Raw genomic sequence first — 23,908 nt, forward strand, 5'->3', positions numbered from 1 at the left:
TAAAAATAAAGGATTTGTTTTTATTTTTTTAATCACAATTTTTATTTAAAAAAATATAACTTTTATTTTGTAAATCGTAAAAATTAAACAAAAAGTTATAATTTTTCACATGAAATTTTTTTTATGATTTATAAAAATATTTTAAATATAACCAATTTCAATCGTAACTTTTGTTTAAGTAATTATAATTTTGATTATGTGAATAAAAAAACTGAATAAAAAATTACTTTCCATGTGAAATTTCTTTTATTATTAAAGTTCAAATCCTAAAAATAACTAATCACGACTTTTGTTTAAATAATTATAACTTTTATTTTGTGAATTGCACCAATTGAATAAAAAATCATAATTTTTCACATGCAATTTCTTTTATTATTAGAATTCAAGTTTTGAAAATAGCCAATTATAACTTTTATTTAAACAAGTATAACTTTTATTTCGTGAATAATAAAAATTGAATAAGAAATTACTGCTCATGTGAACTCTTTTTTATTTTAAATAAAAGGTAATTGAATTATTTAATTTAAAATCATTAATGTCAAAAAAGTATCTAAGAATTTTTAAAGAATTATAGCATTTTGAGAGACCTCACTGTTATTTATATATTTTGGTAGAATTTTATTGTCATTTTTCTAGAAAAAAAATACACATAACCAATAAAAATCATAATAATTCCAATGAATGCACGTAAATCAGTCAGTCAATATAATACCCCATTCATGTTAAATGGGATAGCCGAGAACTATAATACAATGGTTGCAAATTTACCTACGCAATTAATTACAAAAAATAAATGGGATGGTGTTAGCCTAAATGGAATAATAAGGAAATATATCTCCCAACGAAATCCCAAATCAATATATATTATAGACACCCGGGGTATAACTTTGTAGAGTTATCTTGATGAATGTAATCAAAGTGACATTCTGTCCAGAGTTATCTTGACGAATGTAATCCAAGAGACATTCTCTCTTAACATATTTAACGTTTCATGCAAATTAATATAATAAAATATATTAATATATCAAGAAAATGACTAATAATTTATTTTTATTCTTTTTTATTTCATAACCACTCTTAACATTTTCTTCACATCTCTTGATTTTTTTACATATATAATCATTACTTTCCCATTTCACATTTTCAATGAATAATTAATGCCCATTTATTCATTTGGGCCCAGCCATATTATGCTCATTGCTCATGTTTTATTTGAATGATTATGGTAAAATATCAGTATTTTAATGGCTACATATTATTATTATTATTATTATTATTATTATTATTATTATTATTATTTTCAATATTCATGACAACATGACAGATTACTATTGACTTCCAATTAGCAGTCAATTTTGTGCATTACTCATGCGTGATCGTCACCTCGCTTACCCTGCGGCATGCTAATAAATTGGAGAATTTTTCTTGCTTTGCGGCATGAATTCTATCAACTATTAGTTTTTATCACTGAAACCAAAAAAAAAAAGGTTTCAAACCTATCAATTTTTTTGATGACATGAAACATACAAATATTGGCCTTCAAGGATGGTGAAAATGCTATATATTTTTGGGAAGCTTAATCTCCAAATCCTTCTAGTTTTCTTTGATTTTGAATTAAGTCCCAATGATTTATTTTATTTTAATCAAACCCTTATTATTTGATCTATTAAATATGTTAGGGACAAGTTAGCATATCAATCGTTAAACTTTAGATCAAATATACTGTATACTCTGAATTTATTTTTTATGCAAATTATTCCTTTAACTCTTGAAAACAGTGCAGTCTAGTTTTTATTATTAACAAAAATTAACTTTTACTATTAGTTAGATCAGAAAATTGCAAAAACAGAGCTTAAAATTACAGAAAATGACCAAATTTTTGGGTTCTTGTCACTAATTTTTAGTCATTTTCTATAGCTTTTGAGGTTTTTATATGTTAATTTCTAATCAATTAATAACTAAAGTTAACTTTTATAAGAGCCAAATTGCATTGTTTTAAAAGTTAGAAAAATAATTTGCACAATAAATAAGGTCTATGGTGCTACTGAGTTTAAAATTCATGGTATAATTTACTCATTTATCTAATATGTTAGTCTCTCAATGTTAAAATTATCAATGAATGATTAGCTTTTCCAAATTATAAATACTTTTAAAATTTATAGAAAAATGAATTTAATATTTTTATCCAAAAAGGGAAAAGAAAATTTGATTAAATACAATGTTTACATTTTTATTAATTTTTATGAAAATTATACACACACACATATAATTTATTTAGAAAACATAACCTAATTATATAAATTTTGAATTATAAAATTATTTAATTAATTCTAAAGTTATATAATATTTTAATAAAAATATAAAAATTCTTAATTTTATTTTTTAAAAGAACAAATTCAAGCATTTTAACCTTTAAGAATTAATATATTTGATTCATTAAACTATAAGGACTTAGTTAAAATAACATAAAGTACATGGACTTGATTCAAAATTGAGAAAAACTAACAAATGCCTGCGTGCATGTTGGCTGCAGCAAAAATTTTTGTTAGCCATGACGGATGGCCTTTGTGTCATAGGCCATGGAAGATGAATTTCCAATCATGGTGAACGTGCATAGCCTATCGAAATGACTATTTTTCCTCGTGTGATCATTTCTCAATATTCTTATTTTTCATATTTTTACATATTTTTACACTCTAGTTCTTAAAGAGATTTTATTGTAATACTTAATTATTATTTTCAAATGACTTTTAGGATCGCTACTTCAAGTTATCTTTTATAAAATAATTATTCTAGTTTAACCATGGTTGATCCTAAGTAACTAATGGTTGTTTAATTGATTAAGGTTAATGATGGAGGTCATTACACTTGTTAGCCAAAATCATCACTATATTTATTACAAAAAATGAAGGAAATGAAGGGAAAAGTACATGAGAAGGCACAAGAGGCAAATGAGAGAGTGCAAAGAGGGCAAAGCAAGCCAAGGAGACCACGGGGGAGATGGGAGAGAAGACAGTGGAGGAGAACATGAAGAGGCAGGTTTAACATTCTAATTTTTATTAACTAAAAACTTAACCAAATACTATAGTAATAAAAATATTTAAACCAATAAAAATAATTTTCATGGTATAAAGGTTTAAAATTAATTCTCAAATTTATTTTAAAGAGATGATTATGGAGTAAAATAGTTAATCTATATTTTAAGGAACTACCATGGTAATGAAAATTCATTTAACAATCAGATATTTAAAAATCTAGCCTTGGTAAAAATGATAAAACTATTTAAAAAGGCTGCCAAGGTTATAAAAGTTAACCCTTACTATTTAAAATAAAAAATTACAGCCTACCATGATAGAAAAGAGTCTACCATGATATATAAAAAATAACCTAAAAATAAATATTTTGTTTCCACAAGAGTTTAGGTTTACTAAAGCCTGTAAACTTGCGCATCACATTCCACCATAAATACTTAAATATTTATTTAAATAAATGTCTTGACACATAGAATTTTATATTAGAATATTTTCTTTAAATAGATCCATTATGTAATTTCTATGGCCTTAGGCCTTAACTAGTAGTATCCTTGCTAGTCATCAATAAATAATAAACAATTTTCAAACTCTACCCAAATTATCAATGAGTCCTATAATGGCACATGATTATTCTACAAATTGAAAAAGGACTTAAAGGTTACTCAAGCTAAGCCCCAAGCTTCTAGATACTTTTCCTTTACTCCACTAAGCTCACCTAAAATGTTAAAGAGAGAGGTGAGTACTAATATTTTAGTAACCTAAAGTTCCATCATATATGTACAAACTTACAACCACATACATTAACAATATATACATACATACATATACTTTCATCATCATTATTAAATTATGACCACAAAACTTTACAGTTCATCGTTCATAATAATTATATGCAATATATGATCATATGAAAAAATTCCCTCATTACTCCGTCTTATCTTGTACTACTGATTGGAACCATAGGCTCATTTACGATTTAGCCCACTTGCTAGACTGACCAAAGCATCTCCAAAGTTCAAGATATATCTAGCTAAAGGTATAAAGTTCAAGCCTCAAATTATGGCTCCCCCCTTAAAAAACCCAACTAGAAGGTATCACCGTCCTATGTTCCCCCTTTATAAACCCAACTAGGTAAATGTTGAGGAATAGGGTTTTAAAAAGAAAAGGCCAACCAGTGTGAGTATAGTGGAGGCAAACCACGTGATCATAATTATGTATAAGTCAACATTCACACAATCATCATCATCTCATCCCATTACCAATGCATGACATGCATATGCAACAATTTAGAATGCATACCAGCAAAATTTAAAGAAAATATATTACCTCACATAACCATGGCAATAAGTCACAAACATGGTTGGTTAAATTAAAGTAACTCATTAAATTTTACAATCACATTCTTTATAGTTTGTCACATAGTTTATATACACATATCGTACTCAATTAGACAAAATATATAGGAGCATATTTATATAAGCTACCGCAACAAACACAGTTAGCATACACATGAAAAAACTTCAAGTTACATGTTCTTCTTAAACTTACATGTAGCCACACAGCAAATTTAAATAGTAAAAACTCTTAGTAAGAGTCTGTAGAGGGCACCAATATATAAAAATATTAATATATAATTTAAAATTATTAAAGAATTATCCTAAAACTACTATAAGGTTATTCTAAAGCTATTTAGGACATTAAAACCACACCAAAGAACTTAATATTCTTTTAAGTTCATACCCTTTTTAATAGACTAGTTTCATTATATTTATATCCCGAATAATTTTTGTATGATTCAAAAGAATTGATTTAAGGTCTCTATTCAATTCAAACATTTATTCTAAGTCTCAAACTTGACTCTAAGTGTCCTCAAACCTTATAAGAAATTTATATCTAAAAATTAAATTTTTAAAAACTCAAAATATATCTACAAATATTTTTAGAGTAACTTTTTATCAAAAAAAAAACACAAAAATTTTAAATATATTACACTCTAAATTTTTCATCTTCTAACAAAAAATAGATTGATAGAATTAATAATTTAAAAGGAGAATGATGTTAAAGTCTCACATAAAAAAATTAATTACTATAAAATTTATTGATAATTAAACTAAACTGTATTTACAACATAATTGTAATTCTCCATAATTTAAAACACTTGCATTATTTTATAAATTTTCAAAGCATATTTAAAATATTTAATTATACTAGTTTCAACCTTCTTCACTGCCTCGCATGCCAGCTCTCCCTCACATGCTCTCTTGTTCGGCGGCAAAAAATATGTAGCGTGTGCTGTCAGTTAACTAGGGCAATTATTTTATGGGGAAAGGGAAAGGAGCCGTGGGCCCACAGCCAAGGCTACTCCTCTTATTATCATTATTATTATCATTTTTTTCTTTAATTTTTCATTTTATAATTAAACACACTATATATAAACGCTTGCACATACCCTTTTTATTAAAAAAATATAAAATATTTTTAATTAAATTTTATCTTTTAATAAAATAACTATTTATTTTTAAATTAATCATATCTTTTTATATTTATTTTTATTAAACACTCTATAATAATTATAAAAACATTATTAATAGAAATACTTTTAAAAAAATAATAATTATACTTTAAAATATTAAAAATATTTTATATTTTTTAACATTTAATTTTTCAATATATTTTAATGGAAGGAATATATTTTTACATTACAATCGCAAATATAAATATATTCACACCGGCGCATCCTGACACACACGTATTTTTATATTTTTTTTTATTTATTTATGTACACACACAATATATTTTATATTACAAATTAAAAATATAAATAAATTTATTTATGTATTTTCAATCTTTTCATGAACTTGCGTATATATATTATCATTATTTTTATTATTACTATTATTATTAATGCTGGAAGATAGATTCTCATAATTTATTCAATTTTTGATAAATTTTCTTTTAAAAAACTAATTATTTTTCTTTCTCTCTAAAGTCTTAATTTTTGAAAAATGTTCAATAATTTTTTATGTATCAAAATTTCTTTCCTATATATTAAAATTTTTTATAGTTAATTTATTACCTACAGATTAAAATCTAAGACGTCACAGTAGGCACAGACGAAGGAGTTGAATCGGGCGGAGGACAAATCTATTGCAGCAAAGTGGAACAATGATGAGGAACGATTGGGAGGAGGGATGGAGTGACGATGAAAAATGATTGGGAGGAGTGAGGGGGCAATGGTAGAGTTGAGATCTAGAAGCAGGTTGATGGTGAGATCTGAAAAAAGAAGGTTAAAGCTGGAAGAAGAAGTTTGACCGTGAGAACTAGAAAAAGGATGTTGAAGGACAGTGGGTCATCCGTCTTTTATTTATTATTTCCTTCGGCATGCATTTTCCACTTCAATCGCGTTTTAATCTGAACAAAATAAATTAAGATTGTATTTAGATGGATGGAGTTGAGAATTTAAATTTAAAATTTTATATTTAAAACTCATAAATTTTAAATTTTTTATTTGGATGATATAAAAATTTTTAAATTACAATATTAAAATTCTTTATTTAGATTTAAAGTAAAATTTTATATTTTATATTTGAATTTAAAAGAAGCTTAAAAAATTGGTTAAACTTGACTATTCGATTGACTGACTTCCAATGGGATCAGACAAATAAAGCCAATTGGGACTATGGCATCGATGACGACCGAGATAGGACCTCCAACTTCCACAGGGATCGGACCGTTGCGGCAATCAGGATGGGACCCCTAGCTGACTTCCATCAAGACCAAACCGACTAGGATGATAGGGAATGAAAAGCCAACTTTCACTGAGACCAAATTGATTATGACGACCAGGAATGGATAGACGACTTCCACCAGGATTGGACTGATGATGATGATGGGGACTAAATCGAGGGGGATGATGGGAACCAGACAATCGGCTTGGCGACTTTCACCAGGACAAGACTAAAGGCAATGGTGTTGGAAGGTGACCGTTCGATCCTCACCTGGTGGAAGTTGGAATTTCGGTCCTTGTCCTCACAATCGATTTAGTCTCGGTGGAAGTCAGCCATTCAGTTCTCATCATTGGTGTCAATCCAATCCCAATAGAAGTCGACCATTCAGTCCCCATCATCCCCTTTGATTCAGTTTTAGTAGAAGTTAGTCATCTGATCCCCGTCTTCCCCTTGGCCCAAGCCACATCATCCCCCTCGGTTCGATCTTGATGGAAGTCGGCAGTTTGGTCCCCTTTATTGCAATCAATCTAATTTCGGTAGAAGTCTGCCATCCACTCCCCATATCCCTATCGGCTTGGCCTTGGTGGAAGTCTGCCATTCGTCCTGTTGTCGTCATCCCCATCGCTCTAGTCTCAATAAAAGTTAGTCGTCCAGTCCACATCGTCCCTGTTAGTTCAACCTAGGTAGAAGTTGGATGTCTGTTTCCCATCGCCCCTTTAGTCCGATCCCAATCAGTCAGATTCTTGTGAAAGTCAACTGTCTGGTCAGTTTAGTCCTTATTATTGCCATTGGTCTGGTCCCTAAGGAAGTTGGTCTTTTGGTCCCTATCGTCATCGTTCTTTTAGTCCCGGTGGAAGTGGACTATTTGGTCCTCATCATCCCCATCAGTCCAGTCCCGGTGGAAGTGGGGTGTTTGATCCCTATCATCGTCATCGATCCAGTCTTGTTAGAAGTCACGATCCAGTCATTGTCGTTGGTTAGGTCCTAGCAAAAGCTGGCCGTTCGATCCCCGTCGTCGCCTTCAGTCTAGTTTTGTTAGAAGTTGGGTGTCTGATCCCTGTAGTCCCCTTTGATCCGATCGCTGTGGAAGTCAACTGTCTAAGCCCTGTCATCTTCCTCAGTCTAATTCTCGTCAGTCAGATTCCTATAGAAGTTGGTCATCTGGTCCCCATTATAGCCGTCGATTCTATCCTTATGGAAGTCGGTGGTCCGATCCTCATCATTGTTGTTAGTCTAGTCTTGATAGAAGTTGGCCTTCTGGTCCCCAGCGTCCTTGTCGGTCCAATTCTTATGGAAGGTTGCCATTCAGCCCTCATTATCCTTATTGGTTCAGTCTCATTAGAAGTCAGGCATCTGATCCCCTTCGTCGCAGTCAGTCTAGTCCTAGTGAAAGTTGGCCGTCCAGTCTCCATTGTCATTATCGATCTAGTCTAGGTGAAAGTCTGCTGTCTTGTCCTAGTGAACCGTAGCAACTTGTTTCCGTCAATTTTGTTAGTTCAATCCAATTACCATTGACAGGCCGATCAAGCCTTTATGTATTTAGATCAAATTATAAAAGAGCTTGAGTTAGAATTTGAAATAATCAGGGTTAAAAAAGGATTTCAAATTATAAAGAAATTAAGGGAGAACTTACATTTGAATTTGGGTCAAATCTAAATTCATACATTTTTAATTATCCAAACAATGAATATGGCTCAAATTCAAATCCAAATCCAAATCCATGTATATCCAAACATAGCATAAAGGTGATGTGGATGTCACATAAGCATGCCACATAAACATAAATAAGTCAACTAATGGTTAACATTTACTTTCCATAAGCTTAAAGCGAAATTGCACCATTTTAAAATGTTGAGGTGAAATTACACCTTTAAATATTTTAAGATACTAATTACACCTCCCAAAAAATTTCAAGAGGTGAATTTGTACTTTAATCCAAATGAATATTGCAAACATTTAAGATCACTATTGAAAAATTTAAAAACCTAAGTACTAATAATGTCAAAAGATGAATACCAAACACATGTAATATAAATATTAAAAACATAAGAAATAAGATCAGGGAAAAATTAACTCAGAAATTTCCAATTCCATCAAAGAATCAACGGTTCTTTTCTAAAAATTTCAAATTTTTAAAATATTTAATTATACTTAATATTCTTAGAGGATGCTTAAATATCATTTTTCCCCTTTTGCATACGACAAATTGGATATATTCTTGTAATATATAACGTGAAATTTATAATTTACGTATGAAATTGGACGTGCCACCGAAGTCCTAAGCTAATTGAAAAAAAAAAAAAAAAAAAAGATAGTGCCTCTAATTCCCATAGTCATGCAGACCTATCCTTTTCCCGATTCTATCGGGTTAGATCCGTCAATGCGTCTGTATGAGCCTGCTTTAAAAAAAAAAAAAACACACACACACACACCCACCCCCACCCACCCCCCACCGATCGACAATTGAGTGTACTCTTAAAATAATAATTTGGTGTTCGACCAAAAAATAACAATAACAATAATTTGGTGAGTCGGCTTAATTGACGTGTCACTCCCAAACGTGAAAACATTATTGCCATTATACAATTTCATTATCAACTTTTGCGGTGGACAATGAAGGTTCAGATTTCAATAATTGAATCAAGCATCGCATTTTATACTCAGCCGATGCTTCTAGCACAAGAGCTATTTTGGGAGAGATTGAGAGTTTGAAATTACGAATGGATAATATATATTATAAGTTACCTCAATCAAACGTAATATATGAGATTATGGATAATAAGTGAGTTGGTCGTTGATCATATTAAAAGCAATGATGCAGAAGCTAACCTGCAGGCTTATCCAGAATGAACATGAGCTCTGGTTTAAAACAAATACTCTTAGGCCCTATTTCATATACATGTTTGAGTCTGGAAGAATTGGAATTGAGATTGACATTGACATTAGCATTGGGATTGGAACTCAGAATGAAATTTTAAAATTATGTTTGGTATAACATAATAATTGGAGAGAATACTTTATTTTATTTTATAATTAAACATAAATTATAAAAAGATCATAATACCTGTATAATTAATAAAAATATTGTAACCCTAGAAACCCATCTTCTCTATTGTGTATATTCAAACCCATCCCTCCCTCCCCCTGGCTTGCACTTTGCTTGCTTGCCTACCACGATCATCCTCTGCTCTAAAGATGAAGGATTGAGATGCCGTGTGATGATGGAGATCGACTAATGGTGATGAACGCCTGAGATGAGATCAACAAAGGAAATGGAGAAGAGTGTGAACGATGGTGATCAACAGAGGAAGTGTCATTGACATAGGAGAAGCGAGGTGGATGGTCGGAGGTCATTGATGGCAGAAAATGAAAGTGAAGCCCTACAGTTCTTTGAGGGAGAAGCAAAATTTAGGCTTTTTTACAAGGGCATTTCAGTTAAGAAAATCTTAATCCCATAATAGATTTTACAGTAATAGGGGGTGGTGGATTTGAATATTCCCACTTACGTGGGACTGAACAAGCCTAAGGATTGTTAAATGTTTCATACCAAACATGTCAAAAGTGATATTATCCAGTTCTAATTTCAATTTTAATCCCCCAATACCATATACCAAATATGGCCTTGGGTTCTAACCACTTTAATGTCAGCTAAAAGATTAGAGATTCGGCCATGGTGAATTATTTGTCCATTAGCTTTGACCATTCCCATAGAAGATAATTGATTCAATGATTGAATCGCTCCTTATATATGCTTTCCATTCTTATATATAAGATATTTTTTAAAAATTTATTTATCTCAAAATATAAGAGGTATTATGATATTTTTAAGTAATTTTATTTTGTTTTTTAAAAAAGGAAATAAATATTAATTGTGTTTTTTATCGATTACCACTATAATATTAATTGACATTATTAAGAATAAAATTAAAAAATTATTGTGATTTAATATAATTTTAACTAAATAATAAATTTTTATTAATATGCAAGATTTAATTAAAAATACTTTATATGTAAAAATTGAGGGAGAACTCAAAAAAGATTTTGAAGTTAACATTTTTAATGATTTGCCCATTGAATGTAGAGATCTTTTGAATTTTGATATAACATAGTTTGTGATTTGCTTTGGATGACTTTATTGTGCCGTTGTATTAAAAAAAAAAATGCAAGTGGCAACATAGTCCATGCAAAAATTGTGTATTAAAAAAAAAACAATCATTCAAAATTAAACCAGGATTCGTATAACTTATCTAGTCATTGGCATATTTTTAGCACTTCTCATGAGTCTTGATTAACATGCATGTTAGCTAAACAAACCATAATTTAATTACATAAAAAATCATACGTAAAACAAAATATTTTTCGAACGTTTTTAATTAATTTATTTCATATTTTATTTTTATATAATTACGTCTTTTAAATTCATGTCATGCAAGTTTCAATTTTATAATTTAATTTTAAAAGTACAATACTATACCTACATTTCATTTTATCTTAATTATAAACATTTACTCCCTCCATTAAAAAATATAAAGCATTTTTAATTGAATCTTACCCTTCAATAAAGTAGTTACCTACTTTCAAACTATTCTTATTTTTTCATATTTACTCATATTAAATACCCTATAATAAATATAAAGTCACTATCAAAAGGGACACTTTAAAAAAAAGACAATGATTATATATCAAAAAACTAAAAATACTTTATATTTTTGAACATTTAACTCTTTAAAAAATACCTTATATTTTTAAATGGAGGGAGTATCATTTATTTTAAAATCTACACTTTAGTCAACATGTTAACATTGTTAAAAATATCCTAAAATATTCTAAAAATTATAATTAAACTCAATCAGTCTCTCATGGTATTTACATGTGTGTTTGATTTTTTTTTATTAACAAACAGATGTGTTTAAAAAATTACTGAGGAAATAATTTTAAATAAATTTTGTATAAAATATAAATTAGGAAAATAACAAATTTTTAGAAGCATTAAAAATTTGACTATGCAAGTATTGAAATTATTTTTGTAACAAGTTTTATAACATATAATATTTCTGTTAAAGAGAGTTCTATTTTTTTTCAAAATAATGTGATTAAATAGTAGAAATCTAATTTTTTTTATATTGCTCACAGATATGGTTGGGTACGTTTGCCAAAAAAATATGATTGGATATTAAATATAAATACCTCTCCCATTAAAAATTTAAACCTTAATTTATTATATTATAAGAGACTAATTCTTCTACTAAATCCAATCTCATTAGCTAGAAATCTAATTTTAAATATAGGGTAGATATGTGTGTGAGAGAGATGTAATTTTTTTTTTAATACAAGAAACATAATTTTTTATTGTCACGGAAGTTTACGTGGATTCACTAAGTAGAAGAGAAATTTTTAATATTTAAAGTAAAATAGGGAAAATGTCAATATATTTTGCTCAAACGTCAAATGTTAATGTATTTTTTTAATACAAAGCTTTAATGTATTAATTCTTATTTCAATTTCAATGTTTTATTTTTTTCTCTTAATTTAAATTCTTACTATCTCCAATAAAAATGTAAGGCAATTTTTGGAAGATTAGATTTTAAAAATATAAAATAATTTTAGCGTTTAAATGTATAATTAATATATATTTTAAATCTCTCAATAAATAAAATATTTTATATTAATTTTAAGTAAAATATTATATTAACTAATTTATTTAGAGATAAAATTCAATTAAAAATATTTAATAATTATTTAAAGGGGGAGTATTTTTTTAGATGTAAATAAAAAGGACAGTTACCTTCTTATATTTTGAAAATTACTTTTATATTCCTTCACCCTAATATTAAAAAATTATTTGATTGAAAATGATCAATCACATGTCATGACAGAGGAGTCATGATATGATCTACGGAATAATTAAATTAAATTAAATGGGTTGAATTTGTAACATGCTTGATGCACCACATCTAATTATCAACAGATGAGCTCTAAATTAGGTGTTCTTTACATTGAGAGCAGGTTCACTCTTGCTCCCCAACCTCTCTCTCCAATCCTGCCCTCATAAAATTGTGAGCTGCCAAAACTTTGAAATTAATTTCAGTGTTCAGGGCAATGATGAGCACCATGATATTTATCATTATAATAAAATTTAAATTATTTATATTTTAAATTTAGACCATCCAGTTTAAAATTTAAATGGTTGAAATTTTAATCACAATGATAAGCACCATCTAAATTCTTACAATGATAAGCACCGAAATCAATCCCACTCCTGCTCTCTTTACTTCAGCCTTCTTGAGCCACTAAAACTTGCTTTAAATCGAGACATAGATCAGTGGATTCCCACACCACATGGCACATGGTTTAATAATTTCAATACTACTCCTTCCTGGTTTAAAATTAAAATAGTTCTTAAAAAAATTTACATATCAATAAAATAATTATTTCTATAAAAATATATAATATTATTTTTTATTTTTTATTTCAATTATTCCTACATTCCATAACAAATGAGAAATATATTTACACAAAGATCTAGGTTAATAAATAAAAGGAGTAAAATAAAAAAAAAATTCTACATGTATTAGATTGTTTATATTTTAAACTAAGATTAAATGAGAAAAAATGCTTATATTTTGAATTAGAGGGAGTATTTGATATTTAAAAGTAAATTGGTAGTGTAATATGCCTGATACATTCCAAAAAATAAAGAAGGGTAAGTGAAATATAAATTTTATATATAATCATAACTAAATATTTTCCATAGCTCGTGCAATACAAGAGAGAATAATAGCACAATAAAAAGGGAATAAAAACATTAGAACATGCATGGAGACTAAAATTACGTGAAAAAGAAATTTGTGAACTCAATGTGTTGGAAATTTGCAATGAAGACCCGTAGGCCACGTAACCGATGGTTGTGACATGAAAAATCACCACTAAATAATTTTTTTATCATATTTTTTGGCATGATTTTCGTACATTGTATATTAGTATTAATATTAAAATTTTGTATTGATATATTGGGGCACTGAGTGAACCCTTAAGCAAGTTATGGGTGAAAAAGTGATCTGATGGCTAAGAGTGAGCGGTAACTTCACCAAATAAAATATACCCAGTCAAAGAACCCAAGATTTTGGATAAGATTTGGGTTAATTGACTAAATCCCATTACAATGTGATTCTTGTCCTGACATATTATCATATTATGTCTGAATGAAGACCTTACGGAAATGCAACCTGATGGTATATACACTTTGATTTAAGAAGCAATAAATATTATTAAAATATTGAATTTAAACATATGATATATATATTATATAAAAAATAATTGCATGGTTTATGAGTTTTATCTCTTTTTTTCCAAAAGCAATTGTGCTGCAAACAAAGGTTAAGTGAGAAGGATCAAATGGTTAGTGGAGCTCTCAATTAGAGCTCAACTCATTGGACCAGCCTTTTTAAACACAAAAATAGTCAAGACTAAGCCATTTATTGGAATAGAAAATGATAATTCAAGTTTAAAAGGGTAAATTTTTTAAACTTGAAAAAAAAGCCAGTCTTTTAGGGTTAGGATTAAACCTTTTAAGCCATTTTATTATTTTTTAAATTAAAATCTAAAAATATAAATTATCTAATTAAAAGAAATAAACACCCTACACTTATCTCATCAATATTTAGTTAATAATGTTAGCAAAGTTTAATTTTTATTGGTAGTAATTTTGATGTTATTATTTGATATTAAACTTAAATGTTTAAGCTTTATATATTTTGTAGCATGGATTGATTTAAGTTTATTTTTTTAAACTTAATTTTATGTCAAATAATTTTTTAAAAATCTTAAAAATAAAAAAATAAGGCTAAGGCCCTAAAGGCCAAGGCCGACCTTATAAAAAAGAGTCCTAAAATATAATTAAGCTTATCAAGGTAAACTTGTTAGGCCCTAGTCCTTTAAAGGCAAGCCCTTTAAGGTTTGGTTGATCATAATTGATAGCTCTAATGATCAATTGATAATTTTTTTGATTAATTGACATTTTTAATTTTTCAGCTGATCATATATAATAATTCTTTTTGGGTGAAATACATTATTTTTCTAATCCTATTTATAGAGTAGAGAGAGAATATTTATTTTGATTTTATTTACAAGGCATTTCAATAATAGTATATTCATCTTTACCATTTTGTGCCTATTAAATATAAGAAAGTTTATTAAATGATAAAGTATTTTATTTTAAAATAGGTATGTTTAATAAGGATAAAGTTAAATATTTGCTAAATTTTTACACAGGGTTAATAAAATTAAATTTTTTTAGTTTTAATAAAAATATTATAAATAACTGATAAATAGGACCAAAGAGAATGCATAATAATAATAATATAAATAAAATGCCTCCAAGGATACTAATAAAGATAATGCAACAAGCTAGGTGAATATTTTAAAATTTTACCCCTAACTAAGCGGAAATGAGGTATTTTTTTTTTTGAATAAAAACATTATTGAAAAAATAAAAAAAATTTACACATCCCTTATATATATATATATATATATATAGGCTGATATATTACAAATGAAGCCCGTTAAAAAAGTAACTTTAAGTAGTGAACCCTGACTTATAAAAAAGTAGTTTCATGTGGATTGTATACAATATATTGACGCAGTTACCTATTTTTAAGCATTTAATGGAATTAATTAAATAGTTATTTAAATGTAGTGACATGCAATTAAGATATTATCTTTATTTTCATTATATATCAAGTAAAATAAAAATTTATTAAATATAAATAATCTACCCTCCATTGTAATTAGCGTTCTACAGTAACCATCTGACCTATTTTTTATTTTTCATAAAAATGTTTTAATTATTAGAGAAAATAATAATTAAATTCCTTTAAATTATATAAATAATAATTTGATCTCTCAAAATGTTATAATTTCATTGAAATCTCTATGAACTTCAGTGTCAATAAATTTTAAATTAAAAAAATTATTTTATCCTTATTGATAAGTTATAATTTATTAGTTCATTCTTGTGATTCTTTAAATAAAAGTTATTATTCTTTAGATAAAAACTACAATTGAGGGTTTGTTATTTTAAAAACTTATTTTTTAATAATAAAAATTATATTTGGCAAGTTGTGATTTCTTGCTTAACTCTTGTAATTCACAGAATAAAAGTTATTATTTCTCAAGCAAAAATTGTGATTGGAGCTTGTTATTTTGAGATAGAAATTATACTTAATAAGTTATGATTTATTGTTTAATTCTTGTGATTCACAAAATAAAAATTATTATTCTTCAAGCAAGAGTTATGCATGGAGCTTGTTATTTTCAATAAAGATAAAATGATCTTTTTAATTTAAAATTTGTTATCACAAAAGTTCTTAGAGACTTCAATAAAATTATAATATTTTAAGAGATTAGATTGTTATTTATATCATTCAGGGGATTTTACTACCAATTTTTCCTAATTATTATATAGTAAATAAAAAATAAAATATTATAAGATTTTATAATAGAAAAAGGTGGCTATGGGACTCATAGGGAAAATGAGTGGTGGATTTGGAACCAATGTTAAAAACATACTCCCTCAAAATCATAATATAGAATATCTTTTAGAAATCTTACTTAATTTAAAATATAGGGTATTGATAATTTTTATGATTGTTTTTCAACTATATCCCAACTTTATTTATTACACCTTTTAAAAAAAATGATGCATTAAAATTTTAATTATTATTATTATTAAAGCATTTATGTAGAGTGTTTAATTAATAAAGATGTAATTTTTTTAAAAGAGTAAGGCTTCAACTAACTTTTTTTTAGAACCATAAAGTAATTACCAATGCTCTGCATTATGGTTCAGAGGAAATAATTTAGAAGATATTTTTTTACAAAATTATGTATACTAATAAATTTAATTAAGGGTTAAGGTGCAGAGATACTCATCAAATGGTTGATCAAAAACATCCAATAGTCTAAAGTGAGAAAAAAAGGTAAAAATACTCATAATATTATTAGAGTTAGTACATAAGTGAACAAATTGTTAACTTTTTTTTTAATACCATTAGTTTTTAATGTTAAATGCTGACTGTGCTTGTCATGTGTCAATCTTTGCTAACATTGATTAAAAAAGGCGCAAAAAATGCATGAAGTGATCAATTATAATGTTATCAAAATAAGCATCTAGTTATTGGCTAGAAACATCTAGTAACCTAAAGTAAGAAATACTAATAACGTTATCAGAGTTGGTGCAAAAGTGATCAATTCATCAAATCTATATTGATCGTTTAGTTGACACATAAGAAGAAGTTGATTATTTTTTTTTGATATTGACAATAAATATTCTCAGGTGAAATTCTATGGAGGTTAATCGGTTATCATATGAGAAAATGTCATTTTGACTAAATATTAAATCAAATCGCTTGCTTTTTTGCAGTAATGATAAAAATCATTTGAAAATTTTGAATCTCTTATGATATTTTTATCATTTTTCTCATTTTAGGCTATTAGATACGCCTGATTGATGACTTTGTGGGTGTTTTGTCTCTTTTTTTGTCCACGTCAGTAAAGACTACCACATAGCATGCATAGTTAGTATTTAACATAAGAAACAATAACGTTTGGTCAAAGTTAATGATTTTGTCACTTTTGCATAAATTCTAGTAATGTTATATGTGTTTTTTTTTTCCTTTTTTTTATTTTAAGTTATTCGATGCTTCTATTCAACTACTTGATGGGCATTTTTGCACCTTAATCCTTTAATTAAATGTATTTTACAATCTTATTGTTTTAAAGTAAAAATATAAATTTTAAAAATATTCTTCATTTAACATAACTTTATTTATAAAACTTAAATAGATAATGAAATATAATAAAGAGGGAAGGGTAATATTGAACAAGTGTAATCAATGAAACCTTAAAGCATTTTATATTCTGGAGTACTAAATTATGAGGCAGTACACATATCACAACTTACCTTTTCTTTTATTCATTTTTATAAAAAAAGAAATACTTCATGAAAATTAATGGATCTAAATTTCAGATAATCTTTTCCAAAAAAAAAAAAATCAATGGTGAGTATGAGATCTATAATAAAAATATATGTGTGAAAGGTGCAACAAAATTCAAATAAAAATTAAAAAAATTGCAAAATGGTAGGGATATAGTGCAATGACAATTTTTTATCTCTAGAATTTTAATTTATACATAATAAATTTTACAAAAATAATTTGATGCTTATTTTCAACATGCAAAAGGTAATAAATTGTACAATAAATAAATCATTTATCCTTTCATTATATAAAAGAGAAATATATCATAAAAATAAGTTGCTAATTGAAATAATTTTTAATATACATAATCAAAAAACAAGTGAATCTCGCTCTTTTGGGCTCATGTTCCTAAAGTTTTCACCTTAAAATTAGTTGTTATTAAACGAGCTTAGGTTGAGCTTGAAAACTCTTTTTTTTTAATTTTAAAAAAATTAAATTTAACATTATAATGTCATATATTCAATATTTAAAATATAAATTATATGTTTTAAAATCCAAAATATGTAACATAAATAATGGTTTTAAAATAAAAATCCTTATTTCAATATCACCCGAGTTTAAACTTGTTTTTATATTACGACTAAAAATTAATATATTCTGTCTAGTTAATATTAAACTTGGATGATGCATATATATATATATATATATATATTATACGAATACTTCAAAAATTCTCATTAGCTCATGGGAAATTCAACGATATTTGAAAACTTTTGTATATCCATGCATATTTAGACGCCCATTCCCTTCATAAATGTCATTTTCTACTTTTCAAAACTAAAGGTCGTAAGAGAAATCGCTAATTTGCAATGGCTCTACTCTCGCTTGTCAAGCACTATTTTCCCAGCTTCCAGTTAAACGGGCCGCTCTTATCTCTTTCATGCTTCATCATCGTTGTCCTGTTTTTGATCAATCTCAGAAATAGGCCAAGCCAATCCAAGTCGAATCTGAAACTGCCTCCATCCCCTCCAAAACTACCCATCATCGGCAATCTTCATCAGCTAGGCTCACTGCCTCACCACTCTTTTCGAACCCTCTCAAAAAAATACGGACCTTTGATGTTCTTACAGCTGGGTCAGACTCCAGCTGTGGTGGTTTCTTCTGCAGAATTGGCCTGCGAATTTATGAAAATCCATGACCTTACCATCGCTGATCGACCTCAAGGCATTTGTCCTAAGATCTTGCTCTATGGATGTACGGATGTTGGCTTCGGGAGCTACGGCAGTGAAGATTGGAGACAGAAGAGGAAAATCTGCGTCAACGAACTTCTTAGCCTGAGAAGGGTTCAATCGTTCAAGAACGCCAGAGAAGAAGAATCTTGGGAGTTAGTGAATAAGATACGTGGTATGTGCTTGAGTGGTGCAGATTCTGTGAACCTGAGTGAGTTGCTGATTGCTACATCCAATAATATTGTGTGTAAGTGTGTTCTTGGGGATAAGTTTAACACCGAGGCGAATACAAGGATTGGAGGGTTAGCGAGGAAGGTGATGATTAACCTTATGGCCTTCAGTGTAGGAGATTATTTCCCTTCCTTTGGTTGGGTTGATATTCTCACTGGACTCATTTTGAGGTTGAAGGCCATTTTCAAAGAGTTAGATGATTTCTTTGATCGCATCGTTGAAGAACGCAGGACCATGTTGATGAAGCGAAGCGATGACCAATCCTCCAATAGGAAATGCTTGCTCGATATTCTTCTTCAACTCCAAGACGATGGCATCCCTGACCATAGTTTCTCCCAATACGATATCAAATCAATCTTAATGGTCCCTCAAATCTCTCCCTCTAACTAGTGTGAGATTAATTTTTTTATATTCATCAATTCGTGGTGATGATGAATTGAACATTCTTGATATTGTATAGGATATGTTTGTGGGAGGAAGCGACACAAGTTCAACAGCAATGGAGTGGGCCATGGCCGAGCTGGGGATGAATCCGACGAAAATGCAGAAAGCACAGCAAGAGGTAAGACGCGTGGTGGGGAACAAGTCAAAGGTAGAAGAGCAAGACATCAATCAAATGAATTACTTGAAATGTGTGGTCAAAGAAGTTCTAAGATTGCATCCACCAACTGCTCTCATTCCTCCTAGATTATCAAGATCAAGATTGGACATGAGAGGCTACACTATTCCGGCTAAAACGACGGTGTACATCAATGCGTGGGCAATTCAAAGAGACGCAGATTTCTGGGAAAAACCAGAAGAGTTCATTCCTGAGAGATTTGAGAAGAATGATGTGGAATTCAAGGGACAAGACTTCAATTTCATACCGTTTGGTTCAGGAAGAAGAGGGTGTCCTGGGATGATGTTTGGTGTTGCTGCTGTTGAATCCGTGCTTGCTAATCTCTTGTATTGGTTTGACTGGAAGCTTCCTGATGGCAATGGTATCACTGTTCAACACATAGACATGAAGGAGACATTTGGGCTAACTGTCAGCAAAAAGATGCCACTTCATCTCAAACCAATGCCCTACTCAAAGGGTTCAGAACTAGCTAGTTAGAACTATTGTGTGGCTAAAGCATGACGGATGCTCCATTTGATCAGTGTGCTTTTACTTTTTGTTTTCTATACTTGCACTGTTGTTGAATAAATGTTGTTGATTGATTGGTGGGTGAGATCAGTACGTGATTGAAGTGGACAAATGCATCATTCTCAGGTTGATGAATTATAAAACTAAAATAGGACAAGAGATAGGATTGGCGTTTATGGCGTAAATAAAGGGCAACTGTTTTTTTTTTTTCTTTTGGGGAAACAACGACAATTTATTGCAAAAGAAACATTAGTCCTTTACAAAAAAAATGGGCCCAAAACAAACATACTTGGAGCCAAGAGAAAAACAAACAAACGAAGTAACATACAACTTATGAAAAAAAGGCCTTCAGATAACCAGCCCACAAGGCAGCCACCGTGGATAAACAAGCTGAAGCTAATTAGCGCCATCTCCAGAGGAAGGGGTACCACAAAGGTACAGTATAGAGAACAAACAATTCTCATGGTAACGGCCAACCAGCCAAGTAGCAGCAACAACATATCGGAATCCCAAAGGAATAAACGGGAAACTTGGTGTTAACTGAACTGAGGCCAAAAGCATGTAACTTGAAAGAAATAAAACACACCAACCAAACAGCTAAAGTTAAGTAGCCTGAAGGATAGAGGAAAATGATGACACCACCAATTTCATTATCTTCCATCAGCATCTGGTTCATGTGGCCGTCATGCGAGCTTTTTTGGAGCTAAAGCTCGCGAAACCCAGATCTTGACCAAAGTCCAATGCATCTGTCAGGTGAAAGTCTTGCATTTGATCCGCAGTACGACGTCGACGAACAGAACCACTACGAGAACAAACTGATGAATCCGATCCATCTGAAGTTAACCATGATTTAAACCTTTTACGAGGCTTAAAGAAGAACCTCTTGCATGCAAAGAAACTATGTTGACGAAACCAAGTGTGAGCAAGAGTTTGGCAAGGTGAGGAGAGACGAAACCGTAAGCCAAATAAAATGCACCAACCATGGTTTACTGAAGTCTTAGCAGTGACCGCGTGATCAGAACTTTGAGAGTGCTAAGGAGGTGTAGGATCACCTTGCCAGTTAGTATACTTTTGATTTGTCTAATCAGTATCAACTGTAGAAGGATTGGTTGTTCTAAAAATAAAGGTAATTCATTGTTTGAGTTTTTTTTTTAAGATGGAGGCTACGTGAGATTTACTAGCCAATCCTGAGCCTACATTTAAAAATAAAGAGGATGCTAAAGCCTTTTTCAAATGGCTAGATCAACTATGTCTCATATAATTTTTTTGGCCCTCATTGATGATTTTGAGCTTGTTTGTGCTTTTCTACTTCACCAGAGCCTACGTTTAACTCTTGAAGATGATCTTCCTTATATTCATTTCAAGAAAACTCATTTAGGTCTTCTCTAGCAAGCCCCTAACATGGCTTTCGCTGCTCCCAAAAGCAATTCTTAGGTTTGTCATTGCGACCCTCAATCTACTCATACTTTTGATTAGTGTCCATATATTGAGTGAAAAACTTGCTAAAAGAAGGGACATATTGCTGTGAACTGTCTTTCTTTGGCTTGCGTTATTGTAAGAAGCTTGGGCATCTCATTGATCAGTGCCCCACCCATTCTCCCAAACTTGATCAAGGGAGGTCGTTTAAGTCTATTTCCTCGATGTCGAAGCTTGCTATGTTTGTTACTAATAAGCTGCCTATTATTACTGCTTCCATTTTAGTATCCTTTACTACATTTGAACTTGAGTCTTTACTCTATAATATTATCTCTAGTTCTTCTAGCCCACCTGCTACCTTAGCCACACCTTCAGGGTCCTCTTCTTGGTATTTTGCTTTTGCCTATTGTAATCATATGACCAGTCAAGAACACTTCTTTTCCTCTATGTCACCTAATAACATTGATCACCCTATATACACTATTGATAACTCCCAAATGCCTGTTAGTCATATTGGTGTTGTTTCCTTACCCTCTCTGTCCATTTATGATACTTGTTTGGTCTATACCATTAGTTTTAATCTCGTATTTGTTGGCCAATTAGTTGATATGGGCTATGATGTTTTATTTAACAAACATGATGGTATTGTTTTTTATTCTCAAATAGGACATGTTATCGAGATTGGGTGTAAAGTTGGTTGAATGTTTGAGCTCAATTCCTTACATTTTCCTAAAGTTACTTCTCTTAGATTGTTTGCTACCTCTACCTCTACTTCCCTTGATTTATGGCATCGTTGTCTTGCTTATCTGTCTTTAGCTAGTTTGCATCCTTTACTTTCTAGTGGTCTTTTGAGTCAAGTTAATGTTCACTCTTTGCATTGTATTTCTTGTCAAATTGCTAAATAGCCTACCTTATCATTTAATAAAAATGACTCTCTTACTGATGAGTCTTTTGATTTAATTCATTCTGATATTTGTGGCCCATCACCTACTCTTTCTATGGGAGGCTCGTGATATTTTTGTGATTTTTATTGATGATTTTCCCCATTATACTTAGATTTACATGATGAAAATTGATATGAGTTTCCTGATATCTACCTTAAATTTGCTATAATGGTTCGCACTTAGTTCTCAAAAGTTATAAAAGTTTTTCATTGTGATAATGCCTTAGAATACCATGATTCTAAATTGCTCAAATTTCTTGATGCTCATGTTACAATCTCCTAATACTCCTGTCCTTACGCCTCTTAGCAAAATGGTTGAGCTAAAGAAAACACTGTCATATTCTTGATTTAGTTAGGGCCCTCCTCATTTCTTCTTCCTATCTTGAACGTTTTTGGGGGAAAACTACCTTAACCGCTATCTATTGTATAAATAGAGTTCGTAACCCAGTTCTTAGTAATATTTCTTCTTTCGAGAACCTTTATGGTATTCTTCCTGACTATAGTCTTTTTAAAGTTTTTGGTTGTGTTTATTTTGTTGTTTTCCCTCTATATAAAACTACCAAATTGCAAGCTCGTGCCCATATCTGTTGTTTTCTTGGTTATGATCCTAAGCATATAGGTTATCGTTATCGGGATCCCATATCTCTTTGCATTTGAATCTCTTATCATGCTATTTTTTGGGAACATATGCTATTTTCATCCTTAACCAATTTCTCCTCTATTTCTCCTTCTTTACCTTCTATTATCATATACATTTTGGTTGATCAATTTCCTAGTAACTTCAATAAAGATTCCCCTATAGAGCTTACAATTGCTGCTGTACTTGCTTTTGATCTGCCTATTATCATGCTAACACAAGTCATGTCTCCTAAGCTCATATCGTTTGATACTTGACCCCATCATGTAAGAAACCTACCCTCTTACCTTATTGATTACCATTATTTTTCCACCATTCTCCAATTATAAGAACCTAAATTCTTTAAAGAAGCCTCTTGTGATCCCTTATGGCACCAAGCTATAAGCAAAGAATTGTAGGCTTTGGAGAAAATATACTTAGGATCTTATTGATCTTCCTTTTGGTAAAACTTTGGTTGGTTACCAATGGGTGTATAAAAATAAGATTCATTTTGATGGTTCTTTAAAGCAAAGAAAGGCCCGTTTAGTGGCCTAAGGGCTTACACAGGAATATGGTGTTAATTATGAGGAGACTTTTGCACCTGTTGCATC

At 29.8% G+C, this 23,908-nt stretch overlaps 1 protein-coding gene across 1 annotated transcript; it reads left to right on the top strand.

The window, feature by feature from the left end:
- Positions 1-18,580: 18,580 nt before the first annotated feature.
- LOC129309817 (phenylacetaldehyde oxime monooxygenase CYP71AN24-like) lies at positions 18,581-20,415 on the top strand. The gene is made up of 2 exons (XM_054951539.1): positions 18,581-19,559; positions 19,657-20,415. Exons 1-2 carry the CDS (start codon positions 18,606-18,608, stop codon positions 20,290-20,292), a joined length of 1,590 nt encoding a protein of 529 aa, XP_054807514.1. The 5' UTR covers positions 18,581-18,605; the 3' UTR covers positions 20,293-20,415.
- The last annotated feature ends 3,493 nt before the right edge of the window (positions 20,416-23,908 follow it).

The sequence above is a fragment of the Prosopis cineraria genome, unplaced genomic scaffold (genome assembly GCF_029017545.1).
Source record: "Prosopis cineraria cultivar Desert tree isolate PC_DT_omini unplaced genomic scaffold, ASM2901754v1 PC4, whole genome shotgun sequence".
Classification (NCBI taxonomy): Eukaryota; Viridiplantae; Streptophyta; class Magnoliopsida; order Fabales; family Fabaceae; genus Prosopis; species Prosopis cineraria.

Coding starts and splice junctions, on each gene's coding strand:
- LOC129309817 (XM_054951539.1), top strand. CDS start 18,606: ATGGCTCTACTCTCGCTTGTCAAGCACTATTTTCCCAGCTTCCAGTTA. Junction 19,560..19,656: donor ATATCAAATCAATCTTAATG/GTCCCTCAAATC, acceptor GATATTGTATAG/GATATGTTTGTGGGAGGAAG.